General features: G+C 39.3%; 1 protein-coding gene across 1 annotated transcript; it reads left to right on the top strand.

Moving 5' to 3' along the window:
* Positions 1–210: 210 nt before the first annotated feature.
* On the top strand, positions 211–20,897 carry LEO1 (LEO1 homolog, Paf1/RNA polymerase II complex component). The gene is made up of 12 exons (XM_034783922.1): positions 211–374; positions 2,957–3,748; positions 4,224–4,328; positions 5,097–5,191; positions 5,922–6,067; positions 8,856–8,940; positions 9,334–9,428; positions 9,704–9,838; positions 10,986–11,121; positions 13,645–13,831; positions 14,167–14,264; positions 20,638–20,897. Exons 1-12 carry the CDS (start codon positions 317–319, stop codon positions 20,737–20,739), a joined length of 2,034 nt encoding a protein of 677 aa, XP_034639813.1. The 5' UTR covers positions 211–316; the 3' UTR covers positions 20,740–20,897.
* The last annotated feature ends 3,205 nt before the right edge of the window (positions 20,898–24,102 follow it).

Below are 24,102 nucleotides of genomic sequence, written 5' to 3'. Positions count from 1 at the left end.
CCCCTGAGGGGTCCCGACCCCCAGTTTGAGAACCCCTGGGCAAGAGGGACTTGTGGGCCCCTGCCGTGGGAGAGCTCCGTGAATGGGACGCTGCCCCTTTAAGGCTTCTCCCCTCCCTCACCCCCACCATGCCGAGGTCGGGTCAGCACAGCCGGCCCCACCCCCTGACCCGGTACGGAACCAGTCGCTCCGCAGCGCGTCACTGGCTGGCGCCGCGGCCCTTCCGACTTCCCTGTGGTGCGGGAGCGCCGGAAAGGAGGCGAACGAGGCCTGCGCTTTGCGGCAGCGTCGTGCGCGCGCCCGGTGAGCCCGCGCCATGGCGGACATGGAGGACCTGTTCGGGAGCGACGTCGATTCCGAGCCCGAGCAGAAAGGTACCGGCGGGGGCGGGGTCCGCAGGGGGAGAGAGGCCGGGCCGCCCCCCCCCCCGCGCTTCCCGTATTTAACTTCGGCCCCTCTGCTCCCCTTCCCCGCGCAGAGCTGGGAACTTCCCCTCCCTTTATCCTTCCCGGCGGCTGGTTCCCTTCAGTCCCCCCAGCTCCTTTCCCGGGGGCGGGGGCTCCATCAAGGCCTGGCCCTTTTAGTAACAAGTGCGTGTGGCGGGTGGGGTTTGCAGCCTGGCCCATCGGGGCCGGCTTTCTGCCTTCCGCGGTGATTGCACCTGGGATGCCCGACAAGTGCTGCAGCCGGGGGGGGGGTGTGTCCCTGGCCCCGGCTCTGGACCCGAGGGGTTTCATTACTAGCAGTGATTAGCAATATCCCAGGATCTTAGCATGTTTGATCACAGCTGCTGTTAAAGGTGGCCAAGTTCTCCAGCCCCAGGATTCGATTGAGCAGCTGACCGGGAAATTGCTTAACCCGCGGGGGGGGAGGTTCTACTGATTCTCTCTGTTGATAGTAACCCCCCTACGTCCGCTTTCTTTCTGCTTAATAAGTACTGTATTGTAAAGGCCTCCAGCTCTGTAGTGAAACAGATTGTCACAGCTTGGGCACACATGATATGAATTTAACACAACTAGATCGGGGTGGGCAAACTTTTTGGCCCGAGGGCCACATTGGGGTTGCAAAACCAGATGGAGGGCCGGGTAGGGAAGGCTGTGCCTCCCTAAACAGCCTGGCACCCGTCCCCTACCCGACCCCTCCCGCTGCCCCCCCTCACAACCCCAACCTATCCACTCCTTGTCCCCTGACCCCCTAGCCAACCCCCCTGCTCCCAGTCTCCTGACTGCCCGACCTCTATCCACACCCCCACCCCTGACAGACCTCCTGGGACTCCACGTCTATCCAACCCCCTCTGTTCCCCATCCCCTGACCACCTCCCCCCCGAACCTCTGCCTCATTCAACCGCTCCCTGTCCCCTGACTGTTCCCCGGGCCCCCCGGCCCCTTATACAACCCCACGGCCCGGCCCACTTACCGTGCTGAGCAGAGCATGCAGGGCAGCATGTCTGGCTGCCGCGCCAGCCAGAGCCAAGCACGCTGCTGCTCTGCTTGGCAGGAGCGCGCAGCTCCGCTGCCCAGAGTGCTTGCTGCCCACGCGGTGGTGTGACTCTGCCGGGGAGGGGCTGGGGGCTAGCCTCCCTGGCCGGGAGCTCCAGGGCCAGGCAGGATGGTCCGGGCCGTTGATTGCCCACCTCTGAACTAGATTCTGTTGATCTGTTTTTAATTTTATGAACAGTATAAATAGGGCCAACATTTGCTACATATAAATTATTATTTATGAATTTCTGAGGGCTGAGATACTCTTATTCTGGATTGCTTTGGCAAAGCTTTTTTTTTTCCCCCTTGGTGTAGAGCAAAATTAATATTTAATAAAGGAAAGGAGAGAGAACACACTTTTCATCACCTGTCTTTTGGAAATCTGTCTTTTTTTTTTTTCGGATTTAGTCTAGAACTTTTTGTCTTATTATGTTAGTTAAACAAGTTTTCAATTTCATTTCCTTTTGAATACATCAGTTCCAGTTAAAATACATCTAAAATAGGAAGTATATGTTTCAGGACTGAGAGTTTAGTGAATGTGCATGTAATGGTGTATTCGTTTCCCTTACCATGACCTGGGAAAACTGACTTTCATGAAATTGGTGCAAAATTGGTTTCTGATAAATTTGATAAATCAGCCTTTTACTCTTTGAGTATTTTTATGTTTAGATATGTTTGTATTCCATGAGTTTCCTGTTTGTTCCTTTTTATCTGGAAAAATAATCTGTTAATATAATTTCTATAACTTTCTCTTTTTACATACATTTGTGGTGATCACCGTTCCCTAACACAATTCATACATCGCAGTTGTCATCAACAATTCAAAGAAAAATGTTGAAATAATTTCTGTATGGATATTGTCCAGATTAGCTTGTCCAAAATTTGACCCTTTTTTATGTTTGCAAAGTCCCTGTCGTTTTATGTAATTTATTCCAAACGAACACTATTTTTTTCCTGAATAAAAATTAGTGCCACAAACTCAGCACTCATGAGTAGTTCTACTGTAGCAAATTTGTCTATGGACATGTGTTGGGGAGGGGCAAGCAAATTGGATTTGAAAACGGTTTCATTTTGAACTCTCAAGATGTTATAAACAGAATAAAATGTTAGAATAAAAAAGCTTTTTTAAACTATCAAATTTATCTTTGTCTCCTCATGACCCATATAAATGTATAATTTTTCTTTGACTGCTAGTAGACTTCTGGTTTCAATGATGCCTGGTGACAGGATCGCAGACTAGTTATCTGTCCTTTTAAAAAAAAAAAAAAAAAAAAAGTTTTAATGTTACAACTTCATTAGCTTTCTTTTATTCTTATAATTTAAATAAGAACATGCTATTTACTTTATTTAGGTGCCTCTCTTATGTCCCCTCTTATTTTTTTCCACTCTGTCTTAAGAAGTGCTAATCTTTTTGTTATCTCTTCATCTGGCAATCTTTCCCCTTAATCACTTTTAAGTGGGTAATATTTATTTTCCAGATTCTGACTCTGGATCTGACTCTGACTCTGATCAGGAGAATGCTGGCTCTGGCAGTAATGTTTCTGGAAGTGAGAGTGACAGAGATGATGACAGAGAGGCAATAAAGCCCAGTAACAAAGAGTTATTTGGAGATGATAGTGAGGATGAGGGAGCATCCCACCATACTGGGAGTGACATCCGATCTGAAAGATCATACAATCAGTCTGAAGCTTCGGGACATTCTGAACATGAAGATAATGACCAGTCAGATATAGATCAGCATAGTGGTTCAGAAGCTGCTGATGACGATGATGACAGAGGACACGGATCAGATGAAGGTAGCCGTCACTCAGATGCAGATGGATCTGAAAAAGCACATTCGGAGGATGAAAAATGGGGCAAAGAGGACAAAAGTGATCAGTCAGATGATGATGAGAAGCTGCAGAATTCTGATGATGAGGAAAGGCCGCAAAACTCTGATGATGAAGAGAAGGTTCAGAACTCTGATGATGATGAAAGGCCTCCGATTTCTGATGATGAGGAAAGACTACAAAACTCCGATGAAGAGAAAATGCAGAACTCAGATGATGAAGAGAGGCCTCAGATCTCTGATGAGGAGAAGATGCAAAACTCTGATGACGAAAGGGCCCAGCATTCTGATGAGGAGAAGATGCAGAATTCTGATGATGACGAAAGGGCCCAGCATTCTGATGAGGAGAAGATGCAGAATTCTGATGATGATGAAAGGGCCCAGCATTCTGATGAAGATCACAGGCGTTCAGATGATGAAGAGGAACAGGAGCATAAATCTGGTAGGATTGAATACAGTGTTGAAAATATCATCATCCTTGACCTTCATTGGGTTCTTGTAGTCATTTCATAATTGAGATAATTAATCTTTGTGTGGGGTGACCTTTTCTCAAAGATTGATTGTAGTGTCTTTTCATAAACAAAACCAAATTAAATCTTAATGCTGAACAGACTGCTGTCACCATTACAATGAGGACCCTAAGTCATGTGGCTTTTTTTTGTTGACCTGTCCATAACAATATTACTGTTGTCTTGGCTTGAAATGATTCAGATTTGGTTATAAAATTATTTATTAATTCCAGTTGAGTTTTAACAGTAATGGAGTATTTTTAATAACGCTTGATTCACCCAGTAAACTTTAATTATTTTTTTGTTGTTTGAATTAGTTTACTTATTAATACAAGCTATGGATTGTGTGAGATGTAAAAAGATGCAGCATGAAATTCTTAATTTGAGGATATATATTCTCTTTGATAGAGTCTGCAAGAGGCAGTGACAGTGAAGATGAGATTTTGCGAATGAAACGTAAAAAAACAATTGCATCAGATTCAGAAATGGACAGCGATGCAGAAGGACAGAAAGGTAACTAGCTGTTTTTTCAAATCCCTTCTACTTTATCTGACATTAAGCATGCATTCACTTTAAAACTCTGTATGATTGGTAGTATTAACTGAGGAAAAAACTAGTTTTGGATTATCTGGTGAGTTGCAGAGCATAACAACTAAGGTGCAGCGATAGAGCTGCATGGGGAAGCTTGCACAGTTTGAAGTAATCTACCCAGTGCTATCAGCCTTTCACTTTCCTTGGCAACAAATTGAACTATTTATTTATTTATTTATTTATTTGAAAAATCTGGTGACATCATCATTATATCCTAATTTCTTGCTGAAAGACCCTGGAAATTGAGTCTGTTATTTGATTATGGGGGACTCGGAGAATGTATATTATTACCTACCACACTTCACTGCCTTTGTCCAATATGTTGACACCAATTTAACTTCAATGATCATGTAATCCAATATCTGTCTCTCTCAATTGCTCAGCTTTCACTGTTGGCCCTTATGATGTCATTGTTTCAGTAGTATTCCTGTCATCATAGAGTCCTTCCAAGGTAGATGTGACCTGCATTTTTAAGTTTAAATCACTTTTTTTGTTGTTGTTGTTGTGAGCGAAGAGACAAATCACCTTTTCAAGTCCTCTTTGAACCTCCTAGAGAAATGCACATAGGAAATAAATTTTTCCCCCCTCCTTTGCAGGTCACTTTTAATGATCTTGTAGATGACTTCCAGTGGTAGAATATAACAATTTATCTTTTTCTCCATATATAAAATACATATTTTTCTATTCAAGATCACAGGGATGCGATAGATTTGTTTGGAGGTGCAGATGACATTTCTTCAGGGAGTGATGGGGAAGACAAGCCACCAACTCCAGGGCAACCTATTGTAAGTCCTTTGAAAGAAGTTGCCTGTTGTGTCTCTTACACCTGCCCAAGCAGTCTAGTATAGAGTTTTAAATCCTAGAGGACTGAGTTTTAGCACACTTTAATGAAAGACTGACAATTTAATGAGAATTCATAAATGATATTGCCCAGGCAGAAAGAATCACTGTTAACAGTTTCACCTCTTATACATGGCAATGTAAGATAGGGTCACTTGTTTTTCTGCTCTTGTAACTGTGGTTATATATTTTGAGTATGTTCTGGTTATGTCAACAAGTAGAAGAATATAGTACTATAACTGTTCTTGATACTTGTAGTAGGGCCTGTTGGAAAAGTATTTTTTTGGGGGGGAATAGGTGGCAGTGGATTCAAAACCCTTTACATCTAAAGGCCAATTTTAGTCTAGGCAAAGTTACCACCATTTCCTAGCTCCCTATAGGAGACCAATTTATTTGGATCAGTCCCATGCTTTTTACTTTCATTCTCTCTTCGTATCTTGAGCTAACATTCATAACTGAAATCACATTAGATGGCAGGCTTGAGTACTGTGTTTGATAATTTTGTCTCAGTAGTGTGTACTTTGCACAATCCAATTACGTGTGGGTGGTGGATGGACAGATAGAGAGGTTTTCCATATGTTTCAGAGCAAAAATTAAGTGGTCAGTGGAACAACCTGAACAGTCTGGCTTTTTCACCTACATAATGTAAAGTGGTTTTGCTACTGCGTCCATTAGGATGAGAATGGATTGAATCAGGAGCAACAGGAAGAAGAACCTATTCCAGAAACGCGAATAGAAGTAGAGATACCAAAAGTAAACACTGACTTAGGAAATGACTTGTATTTTGTGAAGCTGCCCAACTTCCTCAGCGTGGAGCCCAGGTAATACTGCATTTGAGTCTATATTAAAGGTGTTAATTATTTAAACTCTCACTTAGTATTTCCCTTTTGTTCTAGTAGTCAAATGAAATTTCTGTTGACAACATTAAATATAATTAACACTGAGGTGCATACTTTGATGTAGTCGATCAGATATTCAGATCACTTTTAATTTTACTGTCTTCTTGTAAACTAAATGTGTAGGTTCAACCTGTTAGATACATGTAATGCATTTCATAATTTTAAATAACTCCATTTATTTGTACTAATTTGACCCTGTGAAATTAGCCATTTTTCATCAAAATTCATCATCTCACTCTTGTCTAAATTAATAGAAGAACTAGTGATTTTTTTTTGTAAGCTTGGTGTGCAACTCAAATGAGTAAGTCTGTGCTTTTTAATTGTCTGTGGCTGCATTGCACCAGTCTCCTGAATGTATAGCTGTCTTGCCTTTCTTCAGCACTGCTTTAGTTTTTGGTGAACGTTGATAATTTCATCCTGAATAATGCACCATATGTTGTAAAACCAAATGATCTTTGAGATTTAATTCAGAGTAAACAGCCTATTCAGGGGACCTGAGTATTTCCTAAATCCAGGAAATCTGTTTTGATGGCATTAATGGCATTAATTTTGTATGTATGACTTTTCTCAATAGGCAACGTTGTTTTGCAAATCTAAAAATGATGTACTGAACATAATATAAAAAGTAGCCTAGAGAGACTTTGTTCCACAGTTGTGATGTATTTACTAGAACTGTGCATGCTTTTCAGGTTTTTAGTTTAGTATGTATCTTCACAACACATCAGTTTTAAAAGTCCAGTGAATTGAAACAGTAGCATATGCCTAATGAGTTCATAGTATTATAAAAACTATCTTTTAAGATTATCCATTGAGTTCTAAACATGTAGTTTTCATATTTACTCAGTTTGAGGCTTAATCTTCTAGTGTATTGTAAGCCATTTAATTTACATTTTTATTTCTATTACATTTGGCTACTTTTGAATAATAGAAGCACTACTTTGGATTATTCATTGAAGCCAGAAGAAACTATATTATGATAATTCAGACTGACCATCTGTATAACACAGATCATAGCATTTATCCAAAATTTCAAAGAAAATAAATTCATGTAGCTCCTTATAATACTACTCTGTGTGGCTCCAACTGCACATCAACAAGTTACAAAAAATGTGAGTGTTGCTTTTTCTAAACATACCACTGACTTGGGACTTATACTATTGGACCTTGTAAAAGGTGTCCATCTCCCTGCAAATCTAGGCTTGTTCCTGACCCTGACACTCTAGTTTGGTTGGTTCTCCCATTCTCCTGCTGCAGACCACTTTTAAAGAGAACTCTTCTTTTGACCACCTCTATCCCAATGCACCCATTGCTTGATTTTTAAAATGTTCTATTCTGTGGCCAGGAAGTATTTATGAGCCCATAGCCTTTGATTGAAAAGATAATGTTCCAAATGTGAACCTTTGTGGGTCAGGATGTACAGACTTTGGGGGTCTGCAGACAGACTACTGCAATGCTTTGCAGCAATCGATAGCTTTCTCAAAAAGTAAAGTGCAGCCACCTCTGGCCGCTTTCGCGGCTTCGCCTCTCAACATTGTTTGCAGCTATAAATAACAGCAAGGGCAGATACTGGATATATTAATGGGTCAGTACCCAAAAATGGAGACTAAGGGCTTGTTGACACTTGAAACACTACAATGGTACATTTTATGCTGATGGGAGGGGTTCTTCCCATTGGCATACGTAATCCACCTCCCTGAGATGTAGTGGCTAGGTTGACAGAAGAATTCTTCTTTGGACCTAGCACTGTCTACACTGGGACTTAAGTGGGCTTAACAACACTGCTCGGTGATGAGGAGTTTTCACACTCCTGACCAATGTAGTTAAACCTAATTTTTTAGTGCAGACCAGGCCTAAAATAGCAGTAATTTAGCAGACTAACAGCTTCTCCCTCGCCACTTTCTTTTCCTTTACAGCATCTGGGTGAGGAAGTGAGACTTCTCCAGCTGTCAGACTTAGTGGAGGAAGAAAAATTGTTTTTCTGCCTCTCCCTTCTCTCAGATGGGTTAGGTGTGGGACTGTGTCAAATCTAACACCTATTAGGATAATGGTGCGGCCCATCTGGGTAATCTGATTGTGGGCTGCGAGACATTTTAGTGACGTTGACCATCAGCAGGCATGGTCATCTGCAGGCATGGCCCCCCCGCAGCTCCCAGTGGTCACAGTTCGCGGTTCCTGGACAATGGGAGCGGCGGGCAGCAGGGACATGCTGCAGGTTGCCCACCACTGCATTAGGCTCATATGAAAGATGGTTCATCCAAACATTGTCCTGGCAGGAATTCCCGCATCCTAACCAGGATCATTCACAAAATCTTTGTCACGCTTTAAAATTCACTGGACCAGGCTGAACATATCAAGTACTAGACTCAGGCCTAACCTTGTATTTGCCACAATGGGACATCAGGGGAGGATACCACATTTGAGGTAGACTTTTTCTTTACAAAAAGTTATTCAGAGATTTAAAATGTTAGAAGTGGTTGCAGCTGATATTATTGGGAGACTTTAGGGTAGGTCTTCTGTGGTTTAAAACCTCTCCAGTTTATTACATGGTTGCAGAAATAAATGTATGTATACCATGGCAGTAATGTCTACAGTTGTGTGTAATATATAATTTAACTGAATCACAAATTTATTTTTAGCAATCCTAGAATAACATGGGTTTGCTTTTTCAGAAGATGGGTGAATAAAGAATACATTATCTAATTTATTACAGACCTTTTGATCCTCAGTATTATGAGGATGAATTTGAAGATGAGGAGATGCTTGATGAAGAAGGTAGAACAAGGTTAAAACTAAAGGTATATCTGTAATTTTCTTTCTGCATCTCACCCCTTTTCTGTTAGGTTCTTTCAAACTACTATATAAAACAAAAGGCATGGGGTGTTGAGAGGTGATGGTTTGAGTCACCCTGTTAAAGATATCTCCTGCTTCTTGTTCTACCAAGAAGTAAACAAGTTCAGCACTCATAGAAATTACTTAGCTGTTTTCTGTTGTATCTACTTTTTTCTTTAGATGCAGTGAAGATTTGTAACTGTTCTGCAAAAGCTTTTCTTTTACCCTGCACGCAGCAGATTTAGCTAACTACTGGCACTTGATTCTTGACCTCCCAGTAATATCTTTTTTACAATATTCCTTTAAACTAGTTCACCTTTTACTTTATATACATGCTTACAGACTTTCTATTCCAACAGGTGGAAAACACCATACGTTGGCGAATGCGACGAGATGAAGAGGGAAATGAGATTCGAGAAAGCAATGCTCGGATAGTCAAGTGGTCAGATGGAAGGTTAGCTTAGGCTTTTCTATATTATCTAGACTAGGAAAACATAGTTGTCAGACGTTCTTGCATATAAAAGTGAGGCGTGAGTGAAGTTTGAAGTTCTTGCAGAATTAATAACTATTGTTTTCTCAGATCTTTGAGTGGTATACTATACTTCTTAGCTAATAATTCAATTATGCATAAAAAAGAGGGAATAAGAAGGCTTCCTTCATTTACATATGGTGTAAAAGCAGAATGAGTCATAAATACAAAAATAACTAATATATTAATCCTTTTTTAAGCATGTCGCTGCATTTGGGCAATGAGGTCTTTGATGTGTACAAGGCACCATTACAGGGAGATCACAACCATCTGTTTATCAGACAAGGAACTGGTCTACAGGGACAGGCTGTGTTCAAGACTAAATTAACCTTCAGGTAAACATATAGTTCATTTAACAGAGCTTGAAGTCATAGTACAGCATTTTGGTATGAAATATTTGGGTATTAAAAGGTGGAGCTGAATTAGTAAAGTAATGGATCACTAGTTCTTCTTTTAGTACACCTTGTATGGAAGAGGTGTGTTTTTGTTTTTTAAAAAACACTATTTTAAAAATTTTCTGACTCTTGAAAAGTAAGGCTGATGTTGCTGTATACACCTAACTATGGCTCAGTCATGAGTTTTCTAGGCTTCCTTTTGACTTCAGTGCTGGTCGTATTCGGATCTGAATATCAATTGTATAGAGACTGCCAAACTGTTTGAGTTTATACTGTCACTGAAGACCAAGACTAGCATGCTAGCTACACTTGAGACCTAAGTACATTTCTCTAAAAAGCGACCTTAAAGTGGCATCTTGAGGCTGCCATGTTTGTCTCCCCTTTTTACAAGTATAAGTGAGGTTAGAATTAGGTCCTGAAATTGGGATTCCATTGATATGTGAGCCAGAATAGAGGCCAGCATCCTCTTCTCTCCCATAGCATAATAGTAAATAAATAAATACAAACACCATTTCACTTTGACTGAATACATAGGGAATGGAGCTGTTCAGTAAGAAGCTGCCATTTTTCAATAGTCACTTTTCAGAGTAGACCTGCATTTTAAGGTAGCTAGGTCTGAGACCGAATCTCCAGGCTTGAAAGGCCAGTGTGCTATTTATTGCACTATCTAGGCAACCTATCTTTTTGTCTGTAATTTTAATATTTAATTTAAAATTTTAAAATGAGAAGTTTTGGTGTGAATCAGGAGGGGTATTGATGTTCCCTGGGGGAAAAAAAAATCTCCATACGATACGTCACTGCTATGAAGATGATGACTATGACCAGAAGCATAAATGTGAAGTGGAAGGAGGAATATTTAGGTGTGTAAGGGGATGTTGAGGACTTCTTAGGGGAAGGGTGATTTTGCTAAATCTATTTTAATCTATTGGATAATTCTTGTGTACTGTACACATTATCTATTCTGTTTAATTTTTTTGCTTTTGTATGGATGAGTCTGTTTTTCCTGATTGTGGCATGTCAGTAATTGTTCTTGGAAAGCAGAGGTGTCCTTGTAAGAAGTGTTTAACCTATAACAATTTTCTAACAGGCCTCACTCTACGGACAGCGCCACCCACAGGAAGATGACTTTGTCTCTTGCAGATAGATGTTCAAAGACCCAAAAAATTCGTATCTTGCCCATGGCTGGTCGTGATCCAGAGTCTCAGCGCACAGAAATGATTAAGGTATTAGTTGCGATAAGGAGTTTTATTGCTCTTTTGACCTAAACTTAGAACTAATGTTGTTCATCTCAAATTGCAAATATCATGTCTGAATATTCTTGGGTATTTGAGTTTTAGAAAAATAAATGAAGATGCAACCTCTGGTGCTGACATAGAAATCACAACAATCTATTCTATCAGCATCCATTTTTATGCTCGGTGGATATGGCATCTGGTATAGTGATTGTTTGTAAGCTAAGAGGAGAAATTGTAAGAATGTAAAGTACCCAGTTAGCAAGAGAATTTCAGAATTAACAAAATTAAAAACAAATATTAAGAATACAATAAATAAAGGCCTTGGAAGTAAAATTTTGAAAAGTCTTTATTTTTAAGATGAAATAAACATTCATTTTAAGGTGACGTGGTATTTTCCAGCAGTCGCTAAATGACTCAGACTTTCTAGTTCATATTTATCTGGCCTGTGTACACTTAATTTGCATATTCAGAATTACATCCCAAATTCACCAATGTCATAGGGAGCTGCCACCCCATTGTTCTACGGGGCCTAGCACAATGGGGACCCAATCCTGAGTGAGGCGTCTAGATGCTGCTGTACTCTAATATGGAAGTTATCGTGTATTTGTCCGCGGAAATTTTTATGTATTAACTTGTATTGGAACTTCCTATACGCATGCATATAAAGAATTTGTTCCTTTATCATTTTTCCCTGCTGCTTTCCCTTCTTGGTAATAGACTTCCATGATTTGACCTTAATGTTTAGAAAGCAGAGATGCCCTTATAAGAAGGGTGTTTAACCTATAACGATTTTCTAACAGGCTTCACTCTATAGACAGTGCCCTCCACAGGAAGATGACTTTGTCTCTTTCAGATAAATGTTCAAAGACCCAAATGCAGGCATTTCTTCATGTATATTCTGTCAAGTTGGTTGCCAAGTGTGTGAACATAGCAGCCAGTTGCATAATAATCACAGTAATATATGCCTCTGTTTTGTGGCAGAATTAATTCCTAAATCTGCCGTTCCTAGACTGGCCTGCTAAGGGGACTAATTCTTCTATTCAGAGATTATCTATGTCAGCCCTTTGCTGATTTGTTACCATCCTCGTGAAGTGCTGTGCCTCCTGTACAACATTCTAGAGCCGTTGTAATTTCATAATTAAAGAAACTAGCCCAATTCTAGTCTAGCCCCTTTTATTTCCCTTCTAATCTCTCCCCTTCACCATTCCAAATAATCCTTTGGCCTGAAAATTCCCATGCTTAGCCTAAAGGCAGAGGGGCTAAGAGATGTTCGTGGAGTTTTTGGAAGCAGATCAGCCAAACTTCTTTATTTATAAGGCTGTGAAAAATTAATGTTTTTGACTTTTAACAAAAACAACTTTTTTGTGTGCAAGTCATCTGTTCTGCTACTAGACTTCTCATGTGTTTGAAGACCATTACACAGGCAACTGTGCAAAAGATTTCACACCAAAGTATACATTTATTAAAAGCGTCATTGCATTCTGACTGTTTACGTGTCACTAGTGCCAGCAAAGATTACAATTGCTATCGAGGTGTAGCTGTCCTAAATTAAGCACAGTGCATGGAGTATTTGCTATTACCTACAGAAACAACCCTGCAGAGCTGTGGTTCTGAGGTGCTCTGCAGGCCACAAGGGAGTCCTGAAGAAGGTGCTGGCCCCTGCCCCCACAAGATGGGGAGTTTTTCCAACCCTTTAGTAGTGGGGGCAGAAAATTGTAGTGTTTGCTTCAAAGCATGGTCCCCTTTCTGCTTCTGGGATTTGTATTACTCCTTTGTTACAGTTGTAAATATGTTATAATTCTTAATTTTAGTAAGAAAACAAATCTAGAGATTGGACAAACTTACTCAAACATTCATTTAAGTATGATGCTACAGGTATAAATATTAGTTTTTCAAAATATTGTATTCACTGAAAATAACAATGCAGTGCTACAGGAAAAGTAGTGCTAATTGAAAATGTCATTCTTGGCACAGTGGGGTGAACAAATCAGTGTTGATCACATTTGTTCTGTGTAGGAAAGGTTAAATTCACACAGCAATCCAGAAATAAGAAGTAATGGTTAACTTTATTACATTTTCTCCTAGCATATTATATGATTGTACAGAATTTAAGTTTAATCATAAGTACACATTGTTGCCTCTATTTTTAAACTGTTTAAATTCTTATAACATTCACAAACTTGATTTTGTAATCTTGGAAATTAAGCCTTTGACTCTGATGTGCATGAAATAAAAAATTAAATAAGGAAACTTAAAGCTATAAATGTTTCAACCAAGAGAAATGTCAATTATAAAATATACTTTGCCTGATTCTCCATAGTTCTGCATTGTGTGTAGTCATTTACATCAGTGCAAAGCGAGCATCAAGCTGTACCATTCTGATTTGGTCGCGTTTGACATTTTCTTTGCATTGGTGTAAGATGACTACACAAGGTGCAAAGCATAGGAGAAAGATGCCCTCTGGGTATTACTCCTCATAGTTCCTTACATGCTACTGCTTTTCCTGGACAGAAAGAAGAGGAGAGGTTAAGAGCGTCTATTCGCAGAGAATCCCAGCAGCGGAGAATGCGGGAGAAGCAGCACCAGCGTGGTCTGAGTGCAAATTATTTAGAACCTGATCGTTATGATGAGGAGGATGAAGGAGAAGAGGCAATCAGTCTGGCAGCTATTAAAAACCGCTATAAAGGTGGTATAAGAGGTACAAATAAAATCTGAATGTAACTTTTTTTTATTGTTAGGCTGCACTCATCAGATACTATCTAATTCAAATTGACTGATTTCACGAGATAGTCCTGGTGAAATAACAGATTTCTCAGAATAGTGCCTAATGAACAAGGAAACTACAAAGAAGGCTCAATCTGTTTAATTATATTTTGTATATTTATTTATAGTTTGTCACTAAGATGGTGAGATCTTGGCACATTATTGAGAGAAATATCAGGAAACAGTATATGTGATGGTATAGTTCAAGGGGCTTTGGCAGGGATTAGCATTTGCAGACCAGTCTTTACCTGGGTTAATTTCTTTTTCTAGAGGAACGTGCTAGAATCTATTCTTCAGACAGTGATGAGGGATCAGATGAAGACAGAACGCAGAGACTACTCAAGGCAAAGAAACTAACCAGTGATGAGGTGAGAGAAGCATTTTATTTTATGGTGAAAGTTGGTTGATTGAAAATGAACAAAAAGAACGAGGGGTACTTGTGGTACCTGAGAGACTAATATTAATTTAAGCATTAGTTTTCGTGGGCTAAACCCACTTCATCGGATGCATGCAGTGGAAAATACATTAGGATGCATGCATCCGATGAAGTGGGTTTTAGCCCACGAAAGCTTATGCTTAAATAAATTTGTTAGTCTCTAAGGTGCCACAAGTACTCCTCGTTCTTTTTGCTGATACAGACTAACACGGCTACCACTCTGAAATCTGAAAATGAGCCATTTGTTTTATCATTTTGAGTATTATTGTGAAAAATGATTACTGCTCTCTGCTTTAATGACTGGATACATCATATTTATCCAGCTAAGTAGTTGTAAGTTGGGATTTTTCAAGGTTTTATGGACCCATGGATTGCAGTACAGTTAAATTTGATATGCTTACCATAATAATAAAGCCTAGGTATTTCATTGAGTTCTCAAATCCTTTTGGAAAGGAGGTAAGCATCATTCCCATTTTACAGATGGGGAAACTGAGGCACAGAGCAGTTGACATTATTTGCCCTTGGTTACATAGTGAGCCAGGAATAGAACCCAGGGCTCCTGAGTCTGTCCAGTGCTCTATCCACCAGGCCTTACTGTCTGCCTCCCCCTGATAAATATATGACAGTTCTGTTGGGGGGAGGGGAAACCTGTTTCACGCAGCACTATTAATAGATCATTGCTTTTTAAGGGGAAGAGTTAAATGCTGGTATGCTATTAAAAGGAGAAAAGATGATTTTTGCACTTGAATGACATCTTGCTTAACCTTACCTTCCTAATTTCCAGTTAATTAGTAGTAGTTTTTTGGTATATATTGATTTTATGTTCATTAAAGTTAGACAAATGTTATAATTCCATAATCTCAGTTACTGAAATGTCAAAATTATATCTCAAAATAAATCTTGATTTCTATACAGTATAGCTTGCGGTGTGAAGTACGTGACCTTAGAATATGGAAAATCTTTAATACATTGAAAGATTAAACTTTTATTCCTCCAAAAGTTATTTGAATGTGTATACTGCACATGTATACTCTGTATCATGATGTATACCCCTGATCTGTAAAACCCTCATCAGGTGTATTTGTTTCCTAATCTTGTCCAGACCCAGTGGCTAAAACTGGGATGTTGGTTAGGATTCCATTCTGTGTTGCTGTGTCTGAGATAATTCCAATTACAATGTTAGCAGAGTGGCATTTGTATTAAATAACTAAAAGGAACTGGAGTGTGGTAAAATAACGGAAAGCAAACCATTGAAAGCTTTGTCTTGTTAAAAGTATTCCAATAGTGTTTATTTTTTAATTTGTTGAGTGAATTTAGTGTTCTGGAAAGTGAGGCAGTGTAGAAGCATTGTCCTATAGTCTGGGTATGTCCATGTGTGCAAGTAACCCCATTTAATTATGCTAATGCCCTTACACCTGAACTGGAATTCCAGTCGTTTTTCTCCCTTGAGCAGATGTTAGCAATTGTTTCTTTTGTGATAGGTGAACACGAAACTCATTTTTGTTTGTGATCTCAATTAGGCTTTGATTCTGGTTCCTCAGAGGTGAAAGAGTCGTGGGCTAATCACCTTCCATTTTAAAACAATTTGATTTTAAGGCTGAAGTTCATAACATTGCCACATAGGGGTGCTCAAGCTTAAAAAAAATGTAATGTGGCAGTGGTGGATTATAGCAACACACACTCTGAATGTTTATAAATAGAGACTTGGAGGCATTTACCAATATATATCTTCATATACAAAACACGGCACTTATCTGTCAAATACAGTGATACCTTACTAATCTGCACGGTGATGTTGGCTATCTAGTCAAACACAGAAACAAAAAGGTTGTTGAGAGCTGGTCCTCAATACTAAAGTGCTTTGTCCAACAACAAATTATCAAGTGATGCAGCATATTGATAAAAGGCAAGTAGAATTCCCATTGATGTAACTTTGGGAAATTCTGTTGTACAGTAAAGTGAGCATTTTTGAAATACCTGTACTAGATAGATGTCTTTTCAGATGCCTAGGTCAGATAGGGGTTGCCATTGAGATTCTAGGTTATAAATGTCAATTTGTCATGTTGGATAAAGTTGAGCAGAAATGAGTCTTAATAGAATTCTTAAATCCCACGTTAGCTTTCACTACTTTTTAAACAATTTTAAAATAGCAATGGTCCTTAAGTATAGTGGAAGAGTGGGGTAATATTACTGCCTAGACCTGGTGATGTATATATTCAAGTGAGAATCTTTCTCTTCTAAACAAATTAAATTATTACATCAACAATTTTATTTGTTCATTGTATCAAAATTAATTAGGCTTCAATGTAAAATGTCTCCCATGATAGAAAATTCTTTTTTCTTAAAACTGGTTAACACCAAATCAGGGAACATCATAAGAACGAGGAAAAATACTCTGAACAACTCATAAGTAAGTGTCTTGCAGGGAATTTAACTGGTTGAAACAATGTTGTGCAGTTTTTCTGCTGACTGTTGGACTCAATTCTGGATTTCTTATTCAGGCAAAAGTTCTTTGGTTCAATGTGAGTTTTGACTGACTGAAGACTGCATGGTTAGATTCACTTGTCAAGCTAGTGCGCTAAACATATTCTCTTGGGCAGTGCTTCCATTATTCTGTGTCTTTTGTTAATTGTGTCAAATATGTTCATAGGAAATTGAAATGAGATGCTGTCTGGAAGTCTGACTTAAACTGATCAGGTCTAAAATATTTTTCCTAAAGTCAAAACTCAACTTACATTCAGCTTTGTGTTAGGGTACTAGAAAACTGGACATCCAACCTCTATAAAGACATTATTTTGTCACTTAGCAAACAGACCAAAATGGAAATGCAGAATGACAAAACAAAATAGCTGAGTCATAGCGTACATGAAAAAAGGTATTTTTTACGACCGCCTATGGGATAAACTAGGCAACAGTTGGGAAAAATACTGGGGGTTGCTTGACCAATCAAAATTCATGTCCCCCCCCCGAATTCTGAGATTAAAGAATACTCTTAATTTTGCATGCATAAATTCAGTTTTTGACCTAAGAATCCCACACTGTAGGTCATTGTCCACATTTGATAGTATATAATCTGCTTCAGAGCCTGGCACAATCCAGCTTGATGGTTCTTTACTATATTTCAGACGCAGAAATTTTAGTGATTTATTCTTTGTAATTCTACCTGATGGTTTAGAACATCCTGTTGCATAGTAGTTTCTTATTGTAAAGGTGTTTCCCTTTTTCCTACTGTATCTAATATTGTACTGATTAAAGTTTAAATTTGTTTTTATTTGTTCTGAAATAAATTATTTTGAAGTGTATATTTGACCAAAATGGTACTTATGTTCAGTCTACACTGTAAAATCAGTCATGTTTGCAGACTTGGTTAAAATTGTTGTCCAACAATGTTGTTAATGCATATTTCTGTATTGCTGTGTAGATTGGATGGGACCTAACCATGTTCTAGAGCAGGGGTCGGCAACCTTTGGTACGCGGCTCGCCAGGGTAAGCACCCTGTGGGCCAGGCCGGTTTGTTTACCTGCGACGTCCGCAGGTTCGGCCAGTCATGGCTCCCACTGGCCGTGGTTTGCCGCTCCAGGCCAATGGGGGTGGCGGGAAGCTGCGGCCAGCAGATCCCGCGGTCCCCCATTGGCCTGGGACGCTGAACAGCGGCCAGTGGGAGCCGCGATCTGCCGAACCTGCAGACGCGGCAGGTAAACAAACCCACCCGGCCCGCCAGGATACTGACCCTGGTGAGCTGCGTGCCAAAGATTGCCGACCCCTGTTCTAGAGTGTCTCTGTAAGCTTTACAGAAAATCTTAGATGACTGCTTGATAGAATTTCTGGAGGTGTTTTAGTGTTTGAAACCAAAGACTTGATAGATTGAAAATTAACATGTTTATAAAGTTAGATTTTTATTTGTATTGGTTTACCCTTGTGCCAAAGGAACGAGCATTTAAATCTCCAGTACAAATACATAAAGTGGGATATATATAAAATATAACTTAATATGGACATTATAAAATCAATAAACACAGTAAGAAAATACTAAAAGCAATCCCATAAATCACAATCACTTTAGCGATTAAATCCAAAGCTAGTTATTTCATGACTATCCTATCCTAAATAAATACCCACATAGAATCTACGGTTCATGTAAATTTAAATAGGAATTAGTACACAGTAGACCTCATTTTGGTGTGCTATGACTGCACTCCACTAAAAATTATTTTAAAAAACTTTATGCTTAGCATGTTAACTATTTTAGCCTGATAGTGAAAAGTAAAGTAGACAAATAATGCATCATCAGATTGCATAACAGTACAATCAACGGTCAGGATAGTGAACCTTTGTATTATTTTGATTAGCTACTACTCCTTATTTCACTTTATACTAATCAAGGTCTTTTCATTGGGGAGCATGGTTTTTTACTTGACCAAAGCTTGAAAAACTCCCTTGCCATTGATGAAAATGGTAACTCTGGCCAGTGAAATAATGCAGCAGGAAGATGAGTTAGTTTCACTGCTCCTGGCTAGTGCCTTCTTAGCACTAACTGAAGGCTGGTCTGCAACGGGGGGGGGGGGGGCGGGGGGAGCAGGGGCAGGGTCGATGTAAGATACGCAACTTCAGCTACGGGAATAATGTAGCTGAAGTCGACGTATCTTATTTCGACTTATCTCGGGTCCTCATGGCGCGGGGTCGACAGCTGCGGCTCCCCCGTCGACTCCACTACCGCCGTTTGCCCTGGTGGAGTTCTGGAGTTGACTGGAGCGCGTTCGGGGATCGATATATCGCGTCTAGACGAGACGCGATATATCGATCCCTGATAGATCAATTACTACCCGCCAATTCTGCAGGTAGTCTGGATGTACCCAAAGAAGCTGACCAAATTCTTGTCAGTTTTACTGAACAGAGGCAGGGACTTGAACCTTTTTTAAACACAAGTTGTGCTGATTTCACTTGTATGGACAATCTTTAATCAGTTTGAGGGCTTTGTATCAATTTTGCTTAACTTGATTCCTTACTCACTTAAGCTTAAATTGGTTATATAAGGTACTCTTAAACTGATTAAAGATTGTCCCCACAAGGAGGTTGTGTTGATTAACTGCATCTGTTTCTAAACTGATTTAGTTAAATTGGTACAATTTCTTTGTGTTGGGGACAGGATCACTTCCTGTACTTTTTCCCCTCCTATGCCCAACCCAACATTTTCCAGTTCTTCATGGATGCATCCGAAGAAGTGGGCTGTAGCCCACGAAAGCTTATGCTCTAATAAATTTGTTAGTCTCTAAGGTGCCACAAGTACTCCTGTTCATTTTTATACAGTTATTTAAAAGTGCCTTTCTTCTTTTGCTCATTGGACATGTGTTAAGTCAGAACAGAAACTAGTTTAAAATCCCATATGTTGAAAATACTAATGTCTTTTCCTTTTGTAGTCATCTGCAAAATTAAATTTGTTGTATTTGATAAGACATAATTTCAAACATGATGGTTGTTGCTGTTCTCTGGCAGACGTATTGGCTGTTGAAAGATAGAACAGTTTGTCAGCTATTAGTCTATATTTCCCCATCAATATTAAATCTGGTAGTTACAAATACCTAGCAGAAATTGCTCTCCCTGTCTAATTGAAAGACTAGAACTTTCACCTAGAGAAGAGCATACTCTCCAGTATTCCCCCAGGAGTGGGGCCGGAGAGACCGGCAACACACCTTCCTTACATCAGGATGTTTGTGGGACTCGCTGGCCATGCTCAGATTTTTTTGATGGTGTTTTCGGCTGCTCTTTATGGCATTCTGGTCTGTTAATGGCGGACTCTGCTAATGAGCAACAGTTTATTCTACAGACACTGAAGAGGACTTCCCCACGAAGAATTATCCGTAGCTTTTGTAGTAATGTAACACAGGGTTCTGTGTTCTGTCTGTGGGACAGGAGCCATAGGGTTTGTTTATTTATTTTTATTTTTATTTATTTTTTGGTGTGCATTTAAAAACACCCAAGTGTTATAACTCTAGATGCTGCTTTGGAGTCCATGTTTTGCGTGACTGCTTTCACACCAGGGTCGAATTTGGCCCAGGAAGCAGAGTAACTGCACAATTGCAAGGCAATTGAATCTTTGGTATGATTCTGTAAGATTGGAGAGCGTGTGGTGGAGGTTGGGAGTAATGTCAGGAGTACTCTCAATGCAACTGATCATATTAAAATAAATCTTAAGTCTGAGTATTATAAAAGGGGACTGAAACTGGAAGTAGTTTCGTTTTTCTTTACAGAAATAAACTCGGTGAATTTTTCATTTTAACTTGAAATATATTATGTTATGCCCTCAGGAAGGTGAACCTTCTGGAAAGAGGAAAGCAGAGGATGATGACAAAGCAAGTAAAAAGCACAAGAAATATGTGATCAGCGATGAAGAGGAAGATGATGATTAAAATTGGGGAAAGCTGATGACTTTTTATATATATATTGTACAGTTCTTTTACAGCAAAGATGTAAGTAAACGTAATGTGGTTATTTTGATAAAGGAAACTTACACTGAGATCTGTAAGTCAGGTGTGAATAAATTTTTCTGAATGACATTTTAAAGATATTTCAATTTTATGGGTATGTTTATGTGCCCCGAAACTCACTACTGTGTGTGTGTGTGTGTGTGTGTGTGTGTGTTTGTAAACCTGGTATAGTACATTTCACTTTTTAGAGTATTGTGGCAACCAACTCCTCTGTCAGTTACATTGTTGATGTTAGTGCTGTGGGGTCCAGGTCCATGACTTGAGCTTCTAGGGAGGCACTATGGTAATACAAATAATAAATAAAAATTGATTTATCTGGAGGAGATTACTGGGTTCAGCCTTCAAGCTGCTTAAATGTTGCTTACAGTTTGCTTGGTAAGTTTCTGATACTGGTATTTTAACTCTTCAAGCTGTTACTTTGTAATTAAAAATTGGCAGAATCTGCGAGTGTTACAGTTGAAATCTGGCTTTTCTAAATAGTCTTTGTTTACAGGACTATGGACAGTAAATAAGTATGCTGGTATATTTTGATGAATTAAATTATTTTTAACTAATTCTAGTAACCTGTTAAAATATATAATTATAAACAGGATTTATCCCTGAACTTAGGTCTGTAAATTGAAACATTGAGATTTCATGGATTAATGGATATAGCAAAAATCTCTGGCTGGAGAGCAAAAAGTCTGTTCGTTTGGTATGTTGGAGGAGAGATGTCAGAGGAGCAGTGTCATTTTTAAAGAATTCTTGTGTGTTTATATGTAGATAGTGAGAGGTTAATGTTTTCCACACTTTATGTAACTAAAAATTAGAAGATACAAGAGAAAATATAAGAATTTATATAGAACAAAATAGTTGTTTTGTTCTGTAAGCTCTCATAGTTTTTGGGGAAACTAGTGATTATTGCTCAGGCCTGTTTTTTAGAGAGAACGTTACATCTAGCTAGGAAACAAAGGAGAGAATGAGTGCTTTGGCTAGAGCAATTAAAGACTTCAGGTTTTAATGATGACCTATAAATACCTTATCCTTTCTCTTTGACTACACAATACCAATTGTGGAGCCATGAAAGAATACAAACATAAAGACCATCTAGAACTTTTCTCGCTTCAGTTTTATAATTGGATACTTCAGAGCAGCTGTCTGATATTCTGTATAGCTGTTTGATGTACAGTATGTGATTTTCCTACTGTATGAAATGGTGGTAGATGTTATCTATGTGTGTTGCTCTTTCTTAATTGACTTTTCACGGAATCTGGTAAAGGTTAAATGTGATTGGAAGAGAAAACAGAGTGGGGAAAAGGACTTGCTTAAAACCTTTCTTAACCAAAATCTATTAAAAAATAATAAACTTTTCATAGCAGCAGGAAATCTTTTTGTAACATAAATCTACCTAGTAAAGCAGGCACAGGTTTATAAGAGATTATTAGTGATCTATTTCTTATTTAGTGAGATCCTGACCTGGTATTAAGTAATAGAAGGAAGAGGGTACGGTCTAAAGAACATTGTGCTTCCTGAAATTGTCCAGTGTCTTCTAGATACAAACTTTTAAAGATATCTTGTTTCTCTCATCTTAACCCTTAACCAGTCTAACACTCTGAAAGTCTTCCCCCACTTTGAGGCCTTGGCTACACTTGTGAGTTACAGCGCTGTAAAGCCTCCCCCAGCGCTGTAACTCACTCCCCGTCCACATTGGCAGGGCACTTGCAGCGCTGTATCTCCCTGGGTACACTGCTGCAGGTACTCCGCCTCCCCGAGAAGCATAAGAGAGACAGCAGAGTGGCTACGACTCTCCCCTGTGAGTGTGTACCAGGAATCACCCTGCAGCGCTGTACTGATCACCTTGTCAAGTGGCCAATCCTCTCCATTGTTGTGACCAGCTGCAGGAATGCGGAAGTGCCGGTTTCAAAGCTCTTACCATAGAGAAAAAGCAAACAGTTTGCTGTTTGCTTTGAGTGAGTGAGTGAATGAATGAGCAGGGGGCTGGGAGTTCGGAACTTGCAAAATAGAGTGCTGACACGCTCCAAAAAGCACTCTCTCTCCCCCCACACTTCCTGTCACTCCACCCCATTTTGAAAAGCACGTTGCAGCCACATGAATGCTGGGATAGCTGCCCATAATGCACCGCTCCCAACACAGCTGCAAATGTTGCAGGTGTGGCTACGCCACTGCGCTGGCAGCTGTCAGTGTGGACAGACTGCAGCGCTTTCCCTACTCAGTTGTACGAAGACAGGTTTACCTCACAGCTCTGTACAGCTGCAAGTGTAGCCAAGGCCTCTGTGTTCTGTGCTTTTGCTTTCTAAGTTTAAAAAACAAACTCACACACTAGAATTGCTACTTTACACACAAACTTTTGAGCACTTAACATACAGAGAAACTGTTCTAATGACTTTTCCCTTTGTAATTGTAATGCTACCTAAGAGTTCATTTGTTCCCTTAGGATTTTTCAAAATAACACCTTTTTAAATCTGCTAGAATTTTGACCTGTTAATCCTTTTAGCTGTGTGACCTCAGCAGAGAGATTGAGTCTCTCCATGGGGTTACCTAGCTTTCACTTGTTCCTTTCTCAGAATAGAAGCCATCTGTAAAGGAGCAGTGGCTTAATTACATAATATAGATGTAACATATGGTACTCCTGCTCTGTCATAAAAACTTCCCAATATATTTTCTCAGAGTGCCATTTCACTGATGTAGTTTTGCCTTAATACCAATTTAATGTAAAAGTGTGATGGATATTTTTATCTTTACTCCTTAGAGTGTACACTTTTTAATTTAATCACAGTCTTAGACTAAATGCTGCTGAGGCTTTTAGTTCAATATGGTCCACCTCAGTTTCCAAAAGTGCTCTCCTTATGGTTTATTGTAATTTTAAATATAGGGATTTTTAAAAAATAAATCTCATAACCCTATTTTCTATTGCTTTTTCATAAATGTCTCCTTTATACACTTATTAAAGCTTCATTGTCTCTGTTCTGCTTAGATTTTGTGGTATTAACCATACGTAATTAAGGTACTTTAGTGATGTTAGTCTTGTCCACAATGTCCATTAGTTGTAAGTCTTTCTTTCGCTTACATGGAGGCAATCTTTTCCTATTCCTACCTTCTGCTTCCATGTATGTGAGTATGCTGCTTCTCTCTGACTTTGAGATGTTCAAGGAGAGTGAACAAGGGTTGAACTATATTGCGTCTGTGCTACCTGGTCAGTATGCTTAGTACAGATCGGGTATTCAAACTAAGACTTGAGCCACATTAAGATCAGTTCTTGAAACCGATTTTTTTTTTAAGTGGTTC

Source organism: Trachemys scripta, chromosome 10 (genome assembly GCF_013100865.1).
Source record: "Trachemys scripta elegans isolate TJP31775 chromosome 10, CAS_Tse_1.0, whole genome shotgun sequence".
Lineage (NCBI taxonomy): Eukaryota > Metazoa > Chordata > Testudines > Emydidae > Trachemys > Trachemys scripta.
Note: the sequence above shows the minus strand (reverse complement) of the source record. Positions and strands in the feature narration are given on the sequence as shown.

Bases quoted from the DNA above. Each gene is read 5' to 3' on its own strand.
- LEO1 (XM_034783922.1), top strand. From the start codon at position 317: ATGGCGGACATGGAGGACCTGTTCGGGAGCGACGTCGATTCCGAGCCC. The intron at 9,429-9,703 runs GTTAGCTTAGGC...TCCTTTTTTAAG, and splicing joins GTCAAGTGGTCAGATGGAAG to CATGTCGCTGCATTTGGGCA. The intron at 11,122-13,644 runs GTATTAGTTGCG...TTTCCTGGACAG, and splicing joins AGCGCACAGAAATGATTAAG to AAAGAAGAGGAGAGGTTAAG.